Below are 14,790 nucleotides of genomic sequence, written 5' to 3'. Positions count from 1 at the left end.
TCCAATAAATATTGTATTGTAGTATAATCATATTTTGAAAATATGAGCAGCTATAAAAGAATTATATAAATAGAATGTCTTATTAGATTTTGATTAATATTGTCAGCATAGTGATTAGCTGTCATTATTATCTGTTGATTAATCTTCATTTCCAACAGGTGAAGGACTTGCTTAATCCATCAGGTATTGATTCCTTGGCTGTTAGGTGGTCAAAGGACCGAGGCTTTTATGTTGAAAATCTATTTATGGTCGAATGCGAGACGTTGGATGATGTACTGGCTGTTCTAGAAGAAGGTATAAACACAAACACCTTAAAAAAGCACCTGGTGTTTCTATTGAAAACGACTTTCAATTTTGAATCTCGTTATTATAATGTTGTCATACCCATTTTATTACCTGTATATCTTAATACCTTTTATAATAAAAAACATTTATTATTTTAAGACTGGTGAAATGTTTACATGCATTACAGTATTCACATTGATGTTCCTTATGAAATAGCTCCCTCTATAGTTTAAAAGTATTAACCAATAGGAGCAAGTTTTTTCTGTACACATTGATGTCATGGTCATGTTTTCAAGGCATGTTATTATTACATACATTTATTAGCATTAATATGGAATGAGATATCTTAGGAAATACAAACAAAAATTTTGACTTCATGAGCCTGGTGTTCCAAAATATGTATGATGGATCTCTTCTCGGTCAAATGTTAGCGCTTGAAAAGTAATTCCTCCTCTCTACCTGTGTCATGCAAATTTACTTGTTAATTATTCTTACACTGGTATAATTATGTTTTATTATGTTATGTAGGTATATCCAACTATTTGCTTTTTTTCTTCATTTGGTAGGCATGAGTCAAAGACAGATAGCAACTCATAACATAAACGAACATTCCAGTCGGAGCCATACTATCATGACATTATATATAGACAGTGAAATGGTACAGTATCAATCTTAATCATCTATATTACTCATATTAGGACTCATGAACATTATTAAATGCTTTGAATGAATGTAATTGACACAAGTCAGTCAACAGCTAACCATGCTTAGTTTAAGAGGGATCTGGAGGTCTTTTGGGTTAGATTAAGCATTCCTTTCTAGGTCCATTTTTTTTTTGTTTATGGAAAGTACATAGAGGTCTCCATAATATGCACTCTATAAGTTGAACAGTATTATTAATAAATAGAATAGGATTTTTTATTTTCTAGTGCATTTCTTCTGGTGAATTGGACAATATGCCAGGAGACAATCTGCAATATTTAAGAAGGACATGAGCAATTTTATACACAGGAACAATGGCTTAAGTATCCAAAAGACAGTGCACTATCATAACAGCCCTCCAGCTAAAGCACAGGGAGAGGTCTAAAGAATCTTTACAGTTCAGTGTACACACAGTGGCTACCACCATGGAGGAAATATTAATATATTTTCTCCAGCCTACCCCAGTTTAGCTGACTGACCTAATGCTAATTAGTGTAACAGAATTCAGAAACAAGAATTCTTAATCATAATATTCAGTATGATGATGATAAATATAATGATGATGTAGATGTTGGCAATGAAAATAATACTAATAGTTGGTATTTCTTGTGTTGTTAGATGCATCAGACTCAATAACTTGTGCATATCATTTGTATTTAGAATCTCTCATTCCTTTTTAGGTTGATCCTGATGATGACAGCCTGTACATTAGCAAGCATGGTAGATTGGCGTTTGTTGATTTAGCTGGTAGCGAGAAGGTGAAAGAACTAGGCTCCTCCAATGGGGAACTCCTCACAGAGACAACTAATATCAACAAAAGTTTGTTAACATTAGGTATGCCTTAGTTTTTATTGTTTATGGGAATATTTTCTTCCTTTTAAAACATTTTATAATAATAAACATTCAGAATTTATATAGCACCTAATAGTATACAATCAAAGAAAGTGCCTGTAATGTTTTTACGTTATGGCATTGGTTGCAAAGTGCAACCTTCTCTACTCCCTGGGAGCATACCTAGTCATACTGCATTGCACACAGATCAATACTACTTCCAGTGCCACAACATGCTACCAGGTACCCATTTATACTCCTGGGTGGAGAGAGACAGACACAGGTGGAGTGCCTTGCCCAAGGAAGCAAGCAGATTTTAGAATGTGTTGAGAGCCCAACTGAAACCATTGTAATATACTGATTACTGGTGGGGGCGTGTGGCGCAGCGTCTAAGGGATCGGGAGTTTGAGACCGATGCTTGCCGCATTGCTCATGTCCTTAGGCAAGATACTCTACCTATGTTTGCCTCTCTCCACCCAGGAGGACAACTGCGCTAATTACTAGCTGCAATATTATGGAATTCTCCCCAGGAAGGTGAGTATGTGTTACATACGTGTTTGATCCAGTGACCGGGGTAGTAATGTGAAGCGCTTAGAGACTTTATGCATGAAGCACTATATAAGACCGTCATTATTATTATTATTGTTGTTATATTATTATTATTATTATTATTATTATTATTATTATTATTATTATTGTGGGAAAACTTGAAAAAAAAACCATTTTGTTTAGTTTAAGTCAATAATCTTATTACTGTTTTTATGAATGCCTGTTTGTCTATTATTTTTTTTAGGTAACTGTATCTCAGCTCTTGGGGACACAAGGAAACGGTGTGGACATATTCCCTATCGTGACAGTAAGCTAACCAAACTACTGGCTGACAGTTTGGGAGGCAATGGAGTCACATTAATGGTAATTTTATTTTGTCTTAACTCATATTCTAGCCTAATGAAAACCATATATTATTTACATATAGTGCCTTTCACTGTTCAAGAAATTATCAAAAAGCTTGCAGCTTTGCCCTTAGTCATTGGAACCATAAATTGACAAATTTATACATAATGCAAGCTCTTCAACTACCTGGTGAATGTTTATGTAAGTACATCCTGCAAAAGACCTAAGGGTCCATAACTGCAGGGTAACAGGGGTTGTATGGACTTGTACACCAGGGTAACACCCTACTCGTCTTGAAAGATATACTGGGTTCTTTTGCACATGAATTGCCAATTGTGTACACTGGCCCTACGGTAAGAAGACTTTGTTCTCTTTTGTTTTTATTCATTTCCATTGCAAAAGAACATTACATTATCCGAGAAGACTTGTTCCACCACCACCAGAACCATAGACGAGCATGCTGTTCGAACCATCACCCATATTATGGCTGTAGCTAGGTTGCTGTGCCCCAGCCTTAACCGGTCGTCCATTCAACTCACCCAATATATATGTTGCTAGTCGGTGCAGTACATTATACATAGAAAAAATACAAATTTTCAATCACATTTTAAAGTTCCCGAGCTGCAACCCCAGTGCCAAATTCTCCCACACATTTGGTTAAATTTAAGCAGTATTATTCCTGATGCCATTAAAGCAGACCTTTATGCTTTGATTCCATATGAATTTGTAATACTGTATAGGATTTGTTTTTCTTTTATATTCTAGATTGCATGTATTTCACCATCACAATACAGCTGTGGAGAATCTCTCAGTACATTACGATATGCCAACAGAGCAAAACGAATTAAAAATAAGCCAGTTGTGAAAATGGTAAGCTATTGAATGCTTGCACAGAATAAATGTTCTTTCTGAAACAAACAAAATTGCTTGTTACATAATATTACTTTTATAGCCATTAGTATTATGTAAGTGCTCAGTACCAGAACAATAATAATAAAATGGTAAATATTTTATTTCAACACGGAAAACATGATTCACCCAGGTGTTTTTCATTGAGGCCTTGCAAGGCCATAAATAAATGTGGTATAAAATGTGGAAAAATTAATACAAACACAAAGAAATATTTAGATATCAAGAACAGAAGGTTAAGTAACACATTACATAAACACTTAAAAATCATCATTCATACATACATTATTGGTATCAGATACACAAATGTGCAGTCTCCCCTCCCCTCTATTCTAGTGAGGATTTTTTTTTAAACATACAAAATTCACAAGGCTAAATATGCTTGAAACACTGGTACATTACACAAGATTCTGGACAAATATATCTGACAGTTTAAGGAGGTGTTTGACCTTGCTCAGTGTTCTTTTATATATCTACAACTTCTCTCTTTTTAAAATTACAGGATCCACGTGAAAGGTATATCTTGAGTCTTAAAAGGGAAGTGAAACTCCTACGGACGGAGAACCAGTACCTCAGGAGCCATGTGGACTTCCCTGGAACCGCTAGGCCTGGAGGTAGAAAGAATAATGCAGCTGATAAGACCCTAAGTGCCAAGTCCTCTTCTGATACCTTGCGTGCAGATTCCAATAATAGTAACCGGGAGCTAAGTGCAAAGACAATAAATGGGGACCAGGAAATGAATAATAATCAAAGGGCTACAGAAGGGTAAGATAGTTTATATGTATTTATAAATCATGTATTTAGCTGTGAGTGTGCTGTAAACTTAGCTCTGTTTCTTCACCAAGTAAGGCTCTTAAACATGTTAATTGTCTTTTTTTTCTACTCTTTCATGTAGATGTTCTGAATTTTCATTTCACATTTTGTTTGCATAAACATGTGGACTCATGAACTACAATTTGGTACAAAATAAGAATTTTTTTCTGTTTGGCCTTTCTAATATGTTATCATGAAATGCAATCCAGCTCAAGATGCAGGTGCATCTCAGTGCTGCCGTATGATTTTTTTTTTTATTTAATTATTTATTTATTCAGGTATAATATAAAAATATAGAAACAGCAGCCAAGGGCTGAAATGAGTGTATTTACAACAAAAAAAAATTTAAGAATCTTAAAAATATTATATGTACACCAAGAAAGGACAAAACATTAAAAATACATACAAAGAGATATTAACTCAAAAATTTCTAACCTTACACCTAAAACATTGCAAGAAAATGTTGTTTTTTTAATGAAGAAATACCGGAAATATATATGTGGATTTGAATATACTATTATAATATAATATGATATAAAAATTACATTTCTCTTTATTGTGGCTGAACTTATTCATTTTTTTATTTTTTAAAATAAGGTTCTTTTAATTAAGGTATTTATATAGTAAACTCTGTCTTAGTTTGTATATTTACATGTATCATTTATTACGAATTTCATTATTTAAATTTATCTTTCATTGTATTGTAGCAATAATAATAATAATAATCAAGAATAATATATTTGTGTTTTAGAAGTATATCAGAGACTGGCAGTGTCAAGTCTGCAGTTGATAGCAGCCTGTATGAAATGTTACAGCAGTACATGATAGAGAATGAGACATTACGCACAGAGAACTCTGGCCTTCAAAGTTTCAAGGAACGCAGTGCTCGTGAACACGAAAAACTTTCCCGAGATAATGAACGACTATCTAGGAAATTGGATTCAGTTGGCAGGTGGGTCCGATGCCGTGTTTCATTGAATATATCCACACGAATTAATAATAACCACAAGGTTGTCAACCTCTGTATTGATTGCATAATCATTCTATGGTTTTGGATGCAGTGAACTTTTGATGATGTGTTTTTTCCAAATTAGAATGATCAGTGAGATAACAGAAAATGAAATTCATCAATAATTGTTGATGTAAAAAGGGAGAGTGCATGTATTGTCCTCTCATACACTGACTTCAATGAAATTTAATTTAGAATAGAGAAATATTAGAAGTCAGTCACATGTAATAAGGTTGTTGGTAGGCTTTCCATTCTATGTCAGAAATTAGCTTGTTTGTATCAATTGCTCTGTTTAGTGGTGATGATTTATTAATTGGTAAATTGATTAATTGATTGATTGCTTGGTTGGTTGGTTGGTTGATTAATTAATTAACAATGTAACAAAATATTTAAATAATTTTTTACTTAGTCCATAGGCTGATAGATTCCTGATATGTTGTAGAAAAATAAAATCCATTTTCAAAGAATTAAAATAGATATATATTTATTAACTGATGCAATGTGCTTTGGGCTTTAGTTTTGTTTTGTGTTATTTATACCTACATGCTTTGTCCTTTCAATCTTACAAGTGTTGAGTGTAATTTGATGATGATGGAAAAAAGTGAGTGCATGTGATTACAAATGATATAGATAAGCATGACTTTGAGAGTCTACTATATCAGGTAAACGAGTAAATTCTTTACTTTCAGAGCTTTTACTTCATCTCCGTATCCTGGAACAGTTCAAGGAAATTCTCTTCATTCGTCTGCTAACACTGTGCACAGCTATAACTCAGCTTTCAGCAGTAATTCATCATTATCTTCAGTGCAACTTGAACTCAAAGTGAGTCCTCCCGCCACTGTACCTTCAACAAGTAAAGCTTCACCCAAAAACACTACTTCACCTCAAAATCGTCTGTCTTCCCAAAATCCTTTGCCACAATCACCCTGGAGACATGGTTTATCGCCACCGGAAGCTGTACCGCCAAACAACCAAGAAGTTACCCGGAACGGAGAGATGTGGACTGATGAATCACCATGGAAACAGGTAAGAGTGATAATTACTGGTTTGGTTTATTGTCTAGGTGACATAACCCACACATGACACCGTGAGTATTAAGTTAATCATTGTGTCTCTACTAGTGGAAATTTCTTTCACAATGTTTTTGTACTGATTAACTTCATTTACTTGGGAAAAAAAATGTTTATATATTTTGTAAATATATTTTATTTGTTTCCCCTTGACCAGATGTTAATTCTGTATATGTGTGCATTATAAATTATTATTATATTATCCATCATATTATTATTCATTATATTTCATTATTATTCATTATATTAGTATTAATTTGTTGCTGTTTCACTGCTGTTGTTATTTTTACTATTTTTATTAATATAATTATTTACTATTTTCATATCAGGTATCAAAATCACTACCGCCAGTTGATAATGTTAAAGGTGTACCAAATGGATACCGAACACAACAGAATACACATTCAACCACCCAGCAGAGCTATGCAGCCATGCATCATTCCTACCCATTACCCCATAACAGCTCCTCGCACCCCCAATCAAATTCAGATTTTTCACCCCAGCAACCCATTTCTAAAAATCAAAGGTTTGCCAACTCTAAAAAGACATATTCACCTCAAACACATCAAACTTTCCCACCCTCATCTCAAGCTGGTTCCCAGCAGCAACATGGACAACTTCGTAGGCAAGCTAATCTTCCACAAAGGTTTGTAAAGAATTTTAAATTTTTGTTTTGAGATACTGTTTTTCTTCAAATGCTTATAAGAAGAGGGTGCATCATATTGATCTTGATTATTTGCCATACATCAAGGACTAGTACTGTCAAACTATGCATGCACAATTGAGTGTGAAGCATCTTTATTCGGATTTGAATTCCAAACAAAGCCTTAGTGGCCTAGTTGGTTAAGTCCTCGAGTAGGCAGCAGAAGGTTCCGGATTCGAATCATGGTTTTTTCACACTCACAGATTCCTCTTTTTAAAAATTTATACATTTTAAAGATATATAATGTTTGTTGATCTAATAAACTCATAAAATACAATTCTTTGATTGAATTACAAGCTATGATAGAGGAAAGCACAGAAATTAACTCCAAACCTGCTTTTTTCCAACCATTTTGTCAGACATAAAGGTAAGATTTTGTTTTTTGGTTTTTTTTCTAGTGAAAACATGCACAATCCCAGGACTCAGCATCAAGTACATCAATCTAATGAGCATATACCACCTGGTCAACAGTATATGCCACCTGGACATTATCAGCAAATGCCACCTGGAAATTCCCAAGCACCACCTGGCCAACAACACATGCCAGCTGGCTATTCTAATACACCACCTGATTATAATCATTCTAGAGGTAGTGAGCAAGATCCAAACAATAGGCTTCCACCAGGCAGTGGCATGGGTCAAGCTGATTTGGACAACCAAGTGACTGGACAATCTAGAGCAGATATCTACATCCCTTCTCTGCCATCTACCAGAGACAGGATGGGTAAGTGGTTTCAGACTGTTTTCTTTTTGTGACATTGTTAAGGCATTGAATTAAAAACAAATAAAGGTATGAATAAAGATGATAAATGAATTTGATTAGATTTACTTGGTGTGAATGGCAAGGATAATCCACAGAAGTTCAAAGATTTTTTTCATTGAGTTTCTGTGGTGCTGATTGGAATGTGCACTGGGAGACAGTCCCCTACTCTTTTCCGAGGAGTGCACTGCATTGTTTAATTTGCACATGGGCCATATTAATAATATAATAATATTTATTCGGCAGAGTAAAAAGTATACATACAATATTCTTGCCAGGAGTAAGTAATAGGCATAAGCCCAAACAGTAAACTGCTCTTACTCCATCATCAAAAACAAATACAATGACAATACAATATAAATATATACAAAAAAGTAAATTCAAAATAAATTGATTTAACTAAAACAAAATGAAAAACAGAGATAATTAATAGTTATTATTAGTATTAATATTTTGAGATCAAGTGTTTTGTGAGCTGGGCTTTTAATATTGCACACAGGGCCAACTGCTTAAATAAATTTCTTTGTAATTATGTTGTTTAATTGGCAAACATTTAAAGGAAATTAATGCTATTATGTTAATAATTGTTGAATAATGATAATGAAAACTAGTACTGTATGAAGATCATTTTATAAATTGTTTTTTCTGTATGCCATATCCATTGCTCAACTTGAGTGATCATGTTTTCCTCTGCTTCTATCCAAGAGTGCTTCTAGTATAGGTTGACTGTGTACTACTAGTATTGTAGTATGACACTATATATCAGCATAATGTCAGCAGAAATGTTCAAGCACCAATGGCCATCAACACCTCAGGTTATTTATATTCATAGCCTGTTATTTTAACAAGAGGCCTCTTCAAAAACCATATCAGTAGATTATGTGCATTGAATCGCAACATCTTTTATTTAGACAAAAAAAAAAACAATTTATAATGAATTTTCAACAGTATGAAATTCAATGTATCAAACAATACTCGTTTTGAAACGTTCAAATAAACTTGCATATATTTTTTTAACAGATGTCACCGCAAAGTTTGAAGCAAACCACAACTCAAATGTAAAATCAAATTTGCATACTATTCAAGAGGACCGTGACAAGAAGAACCCAGGCAAGAAGGCACCCAATAGGCAGATAGGTGGCAGTAAACAGTCAGTAGGTACAGGTTACAAGGCCAAAGCCAAGCGAAATGCATGGATGAAGGAGAAGGCAGCTTCGACAGACAGAAGACAGGAGACTAAGGCACCAGCAGCAGGCGCAAAGAAAGCAGGCTTGCGGAAACAAGTTTCTTTGGGTAAATTCCATTGATTTTGGGGGTTCTATTAGGGAGATATTTTTTAATTGCTTCTCTATGGCTTGGATAAATTTCATTGTTATCTCAAGAATATTTGTTTTTTCATTATAACATATGGCAAATTTGGGCAGTCAATTCAAGAAGCTGATAAGTGTTTTGAAGAGCCAGTTTCTTGGTAGAATATTAATATTTAAACAATGACTGGAATTGAGCTGTTCTCATTGGACATAATTAGAAATGCATCCCTGGGAATGCAGATGGCTGTACAACTTCATGAATATTTATATATCTAGTGTCCAGGGTAATAATGATATGCACCAAAGGCAATAAGATTCTTCTTTGATAGTGCAATAAAATATTCTGCATTATTAATTAACTTGTGTTTTATTATTTCAGATGATTCACGAATTGACAGAATCCCACCAACTCCATCTGCAACACCACCTCACGTTAAGTACAAGCCCAAGTCCCAAGTTGATATGAATGTGATTATGCACTCAGCTAGCCTAGATCTTGCCAGTGGGCCATCTGATTCAGGTACACATCCTTTACAATTTCCTAGCCCAAGTACAAAAATTTACATTGGTTTCTTGCCCCCGCATGCTTAAATTTTGTTGCTGCCTCAATTTTTCTTTTTTTTTTTATTACAATCCTTATTCACATTATTAATACTATTAATAACTGTAATATCTTTGTACTGGTGTGTAGATCAGCGTTAGTATATTTACTTGATCTGAAAAAATTGACAGCGAAAAAATGGCCTTCTCTTTTCTATTTTATTGATTTATTTAATTTATCTTTTTATTTAAAAATTAGGAGATGTGAAACAAATTTGATTTTATTTGGCTTCATCATTTTTATTTCATTATTTTAGTTTTGTATTACAAAATAAATGTAAAACATATCAAATGTGGATAAATGCCAAGAAACAAGGTTAAGGTTTTCTAAGTCATTAGAGCAAATGATACATGTAATGCATACAGATGTGAACAAAGAACATTGAGGTCAAAGTATAATCACATTGGAAATTGTAATGAGAATAATTCTTTTAATATTTAGAACAAAAGAAATGATTATTAACTGTTGGCACTGGTTTCAGTTTGGTCTCTTAATCTTTGTTCAGGGTTATTATTTTCATTGTTATTGTTATCATTATTGTTAACATTTGTATTATTATTAATATTTTTTGTTTTTATTTTTATGGCATTTAAAATACCATATGATTTTTTTTTAAATTTTTCTATTATTGTTTAATGTTTACTCAGGTTCCCTGAAGCAATTAAATGTGCAGCTGAGACAAGACCTGCAGGATCTTGATGGAGAAATTGAATACCTCAAATACGTGAATAAAAGTAAACCAGTGACACGAGACAAACTCAAATGATGAACTGTTTATCACATAAACTTAACAACGTGACCTAGAAGTGATATGTATGTGTGTCAAAATGGAGAAGATGAGTTGAGAAATCAAGTATAAAGAATGGAGTTCAGAATGAGATTCTATTTATCTGTATGTTTGATTGATGCTGTCCACACTCTCAGGTTTATGTGATTTGTCCATGTATGGGCATGATAATGTCATATCACACCTTATATGGGCAAATCACAGGTGTTTGTCATATAAAACTTGAAAGTGTTTACAGACCTTACAATAGTTTAAAAAACCTGCACTGTATATTTTAAGGTGCATATATATTTAATTTTAAAAATGTAAATAAAACTAATATGTATTGTTAAAATTGGAGTTTAATTTTGTAATGATAAACGTTTATGTATTTGTTACCATAATTAGCAATATGACAAATGTATTTACAGTGTGCCTATAAAAGGATAATATTTCTTCCTCTGTTAAAGTGTTGCTAAAATATCATATGTTTTACAGTAAGAGATATCAGGAATCCATTGTTCTTATAGAGTTGTTTATTTTATTGACAAAGAAAATATTGTAAATAGTATTTTTCAGATTCTGCTTTTGCTGAATAAAACACAATACTTGAAATGTGGTAGTTTTGAATCCGAAGTGCAATATTCCAAAATGTATCTTGATTCCTTGCGATAAAAGTATTATGTTGTTTTTATACCAAAGCTTGAACCTTTTCATTTGTAATGTGATGTACTCAATTGTCTAAAAGCTGTGTCTACACTATCAAGTTTTCTTTGACATACTGCTGTATGCCCATATATAGTCACGATGTGCCCAAATATAGTCATGATGTGTCTATATATGGTCATAATGCCATGTCATCATGACCATATTTAGGCATGTCACATGTTTTTGTCAAATAAAATTTGATAGTCTGGACAGGGTTTTAGCTTTAGTTGAACCACCTCCATGGTTGAACTATCCGTAAAGGTTGAGCGATTGCATACCACTTTGACTACAGATACTTAGATAACTTTATCGATGTTTGTCTCCACCTTGGGGTATAAATTGTGGCAAAGACAAGGAAAAACATTCACTCGTCGCAAATTGTGTTTCAGAGAAAATGGCCAAAACATGCTAGAATTTCAAATTTTAAAAAATCTATTTTATTACACTAAACTAACCTTTGTATATCTATACATCATGCTATGCTGTTATTTCCCCCTTTTTCAATGTTAAAACAACACTTTTTAAGGATTTGATGATGAGAAATGCCCGAAATCATAAGCTTTGAAGGCAGATTTCTCATATGTTGTTCTTTAAACAGCTGTATGTTTAAATGCTTGTAACTTCATACGGAAATGTTGGATTTGAATGATTTTTTACCATTTTATAGCTCTTATTTTTTTTTTTTTTTTAATTATTTATTTGTTCTTTATACTGGGTTTCCTCTTCAGTAACAAATTATTGTTCTCCCAGAGGGCCCAGTAAAAGACATAAAACAGTCCACGACACACAAGACAAACATACACACATGATGCTTAACACAAACTAAATCTCAATATGAGGTTTAGGGAGTAGAGTTGTTTTGGTCGTGAGAAAAAGTCCTGCAACTGACAGGAATTGAACCCATGACCCTGGGATTGGAAGGCAAGCATCTTAACCACCAAGCTATTTTACACTTTAACACTGTATTAATAAATCAAAATCGATTTTTGCAACGAGTGACTGGTTTGGCTAGTCTTTGCCACATTTGGTGCTAGGTATGGTGTTGGTAACAATAAATTAATATCCATGCTACCAAACTTGTTTTCATTGAGTCTTTAAAGTCAGGCTCCGGAGGGAAAAAATTTTTTGAATATTTTAAATATTAAAAAATCTGTATCTCATTCACCGTTCCCCAGTTTTTTGTCAAACAACTTTTTTCTGTCTTAGAAAAATCAGTTCTACAACATATCAAAACATTTTTTTCCTCCAGAGTCTGGCTTTAAGAAAATGTCTTACAGTTGTTGCTCTATATACATTAAGAGAAAATTCCCTTCCCTAGTGGTGGCACTAGCAGGTAGCAGGGCATTAATCCATGGGTGGTGCCAGGATTTTCCCAAGGGGGGGGGGGAGGATGTCCCCGACGAGTGCAAAGTGTGCGTGGTCAGGTATAGCTCAAAATCACTTGAAATGGTCCTTGGGCGAAGCCCCCAAAAAGTATGACAATTTACGAGTTTCAAAAAAAAGCTTATTTACTTGATTGTAGAGTCTATATAATAATGTATATGGGGCACCACCCCTACATTAATCCCTCTTCAGACAGGCCATGTGCCTGTCAGCCACTACTGTGATCCAAAAAGGAAACAAATAAGATGTAAAGAAGCATTTTTACACCTTAAAATACGTAGTTTTTCACGAGAATGTTAACTTATTACTAGCCCACTGAATCCTGCCAGGCCTTGTCATCAAAACCTGCTATCCTCTGTTGGAAATTGTTAGAATTCTTGTCGAACAATGTGGCTCCCCCCTCTTCCCTCCGCCGACTTCTGAGCAGGTTATATCTTATAGTATATCTATCTATATATCTATAGAGTATATCTTAGAGCAGGTAGGTGTTATAATAACTCACTGCTTAGATCCACCACTGGCTCCATTACTGATCTTTTGCAATCCTTGTCATTTTCGGTTGGCTTGCATATTATATATCATTCATTGTAATTGTGATTTATTTTTGCCTATTTAATATGTAACCAACCTGCTTCTGTGATGCAACATCTTGTATCTGGATCAACTACCTGCTTACAAGTAAAGTTCACTGTATGTCACTTACGGTATATTTGCTACATAGATCATATTAAAATCGTAAATTAATACATCATTCACAACATCTTTCCCTGTGCAGGAATATAACTGAAATAATTCATTTTCAGTTCATTCTAAGGTCACAAAAGAATTATATATTTCTTTACAAATGTATATGAAAGTGACAGGATTGACTTTGAAGAGCTGTACATATAATATACAGCCAGTGCTGAGACAAATGGTTGGGGCCTTTTTTTTAAACAGGCGATTTACTGTAGTGTTGCATAAGAGCACTGATAGTTCAAGGGAAATTAGCTTTTGTGAGATCAGAGAAAAGGGTGAAACCTCTTTGTTATGGTTTATGATGCTAGGGTGAGGGTAGTTAATCAGAGATCGAGTTTGATAAAAAGAGGGTTTTGCAGAAACAGAAAACATTCACCCTCTTGTCCACCTTGTCCAGGCCAAAAATAAATAGGTAATCACTTACTTATCTGTACTATAAAATATTAACTATTTTGAATAATGTATGAAGTTCAATGATGTAAACCTTAAATAAGTGTATGATTGAAATGTTAGCCTATTCCGAAAAGTGTATGAAGATAATGCCTAAACTAAAGGCATTTTTGTGTACGTTTTTGAAGCAGTGGAAGAGATATTGAAATGCAATAAATGATCCTGAAGTTAAAGTAATAAATTTGTATTATTTCAGATTTGTTGGCAAAGAAATCTTTAATAAACCCTAATTCGAGTAAGCAGGGGTGGCGCCATGATTTGCCCGACGGGCCAGCGTCCCATGTCACGAGAACGTACATGGGCGTGGTCGGGTGTTGCTCAAAATTTCTCGGAAGTGGTCCAGATGGTGAAGCCACGAAATTGACTATTTACGGTTTTCAAAGGCTAATATTTAATCGATTTTAGAGTCTACCACATGTAAAAAATACTGGGCCTGTAATTCCCCCCCCCCCCCCGACATATTGTGTTTAGCTCTCCACGTCAGGCGCTACCTGCCTTAAGCCCATTTGATTTCTAATACTTTAGGACTCTTCGGGACCACCTAACCGCAAGATTACCCAAATTGATGGGCAAAATGTACTGTATAATGAAATGTAATTTGTTGATTTACAGCGCGCTGTGCAGTACATTATCTTTTTGAAGAAGAAAGGTCTGTGCAAATTAATGCAGGTTTCTGAAATTTCCACGTATTAGAATTTTTCTTTAGGAATTCCATAAAGTTAACATTTTAAACTGTGTTAGTTACAGCACTGTCAAATAATGTGCTTCATGCCCTCTCTATAGGCCTAACATGTTCCTATCTGTTCTTCAGTGTAAAACCGGTAAAAATAACGCCTAGGACATATGCACACTCTTTCA

At 34.1% G+C, this 14,790-nt stretch overlaps 1 protein-coding gene across 3 annotated transcripts in view; it reads left to right on the top strand.

Moving 5' to 3' along the window:
• Positions 1-12,066, top strand: part of LOC117124551 (kinesin-like protein KIF12) — a 35,103-nt gene extending 23,037 nt beyond the window's left edge. For 2 of the 3 annotated variants that reach the window (XM_033270816.1, XM_033270815.1), the window contains 13 exons: positions 159-294; positions 852-943; positions 1,668-1,821; positions 2,612-2,730; positions 3,478-3,582; positions 4,124-4,386; positions 5,186-5,386; positions 6,133-6,469; positions 6,843-7,159; positions 7,615-7,940; positions 8,997-9,269; positions 9,666-9,806; positions 10,535-11,194. In XM_033270816.1, the coding sequence (XP_033126707.1) occupies positions 159-294; positions 852-943; positions 1,668-1,821; positions 2,612-2,730; positions 3,478-3,582; positions 4,124-4,386; positions 5,186-5,386; positions 6,133-6,469; positions 6,843-7,159; positions 7,615-7,940; positions 8,997-9,269; positions 9,666-9,806; positions 10,535-10,653 (2,583 nt within the window). In that variant the 3' untranslated portion in view covers positions 10,654-11,194. Of the gene's footprint in view, positions 1-158; positions 295-851; positions 944-1,667; positions 1,822-2,611; positions 2,731-3,477; positions 3,583-4,123; positions 4,387-5,185; positions 5,387-6,132; positions 6,470-6,842; positions 7,160-7,614; positions 7,941-8,996; positions 9,270-9,665; positions 9,807-10,534 lie in introns of all 3 variants that reach the window. The other variant, XR_004447987.1, reaches the window with a different exon arrangement.
• The last annotated feature ends 2,724 nt before the right edge of the window (positions 12,067-14,790 follow it).

Source organism: Anneissia japonica, unplaced genomic scaffold (assembly GCF_011630105.1).
Source record: "Anneissia japonica isolate Jap-2015-1 unplaced genomic scaffold, ASM1163010v1 scaffold287833_len2544123_cov190, whole genome shotgun sequence".
Taxonomy (NCBI): domain Eukaryota; kingdom Metazoa; phylum Echinodermata; class Crinoidea; order Comatulida; family Comatulidae; genus Anneissia; species Anneissia japonica.
The sequence above is the reverse complement of the archived record's forward strand: the minus strand, read 5'-3'. Positions and strand labels throughout refer to the sequence as shown.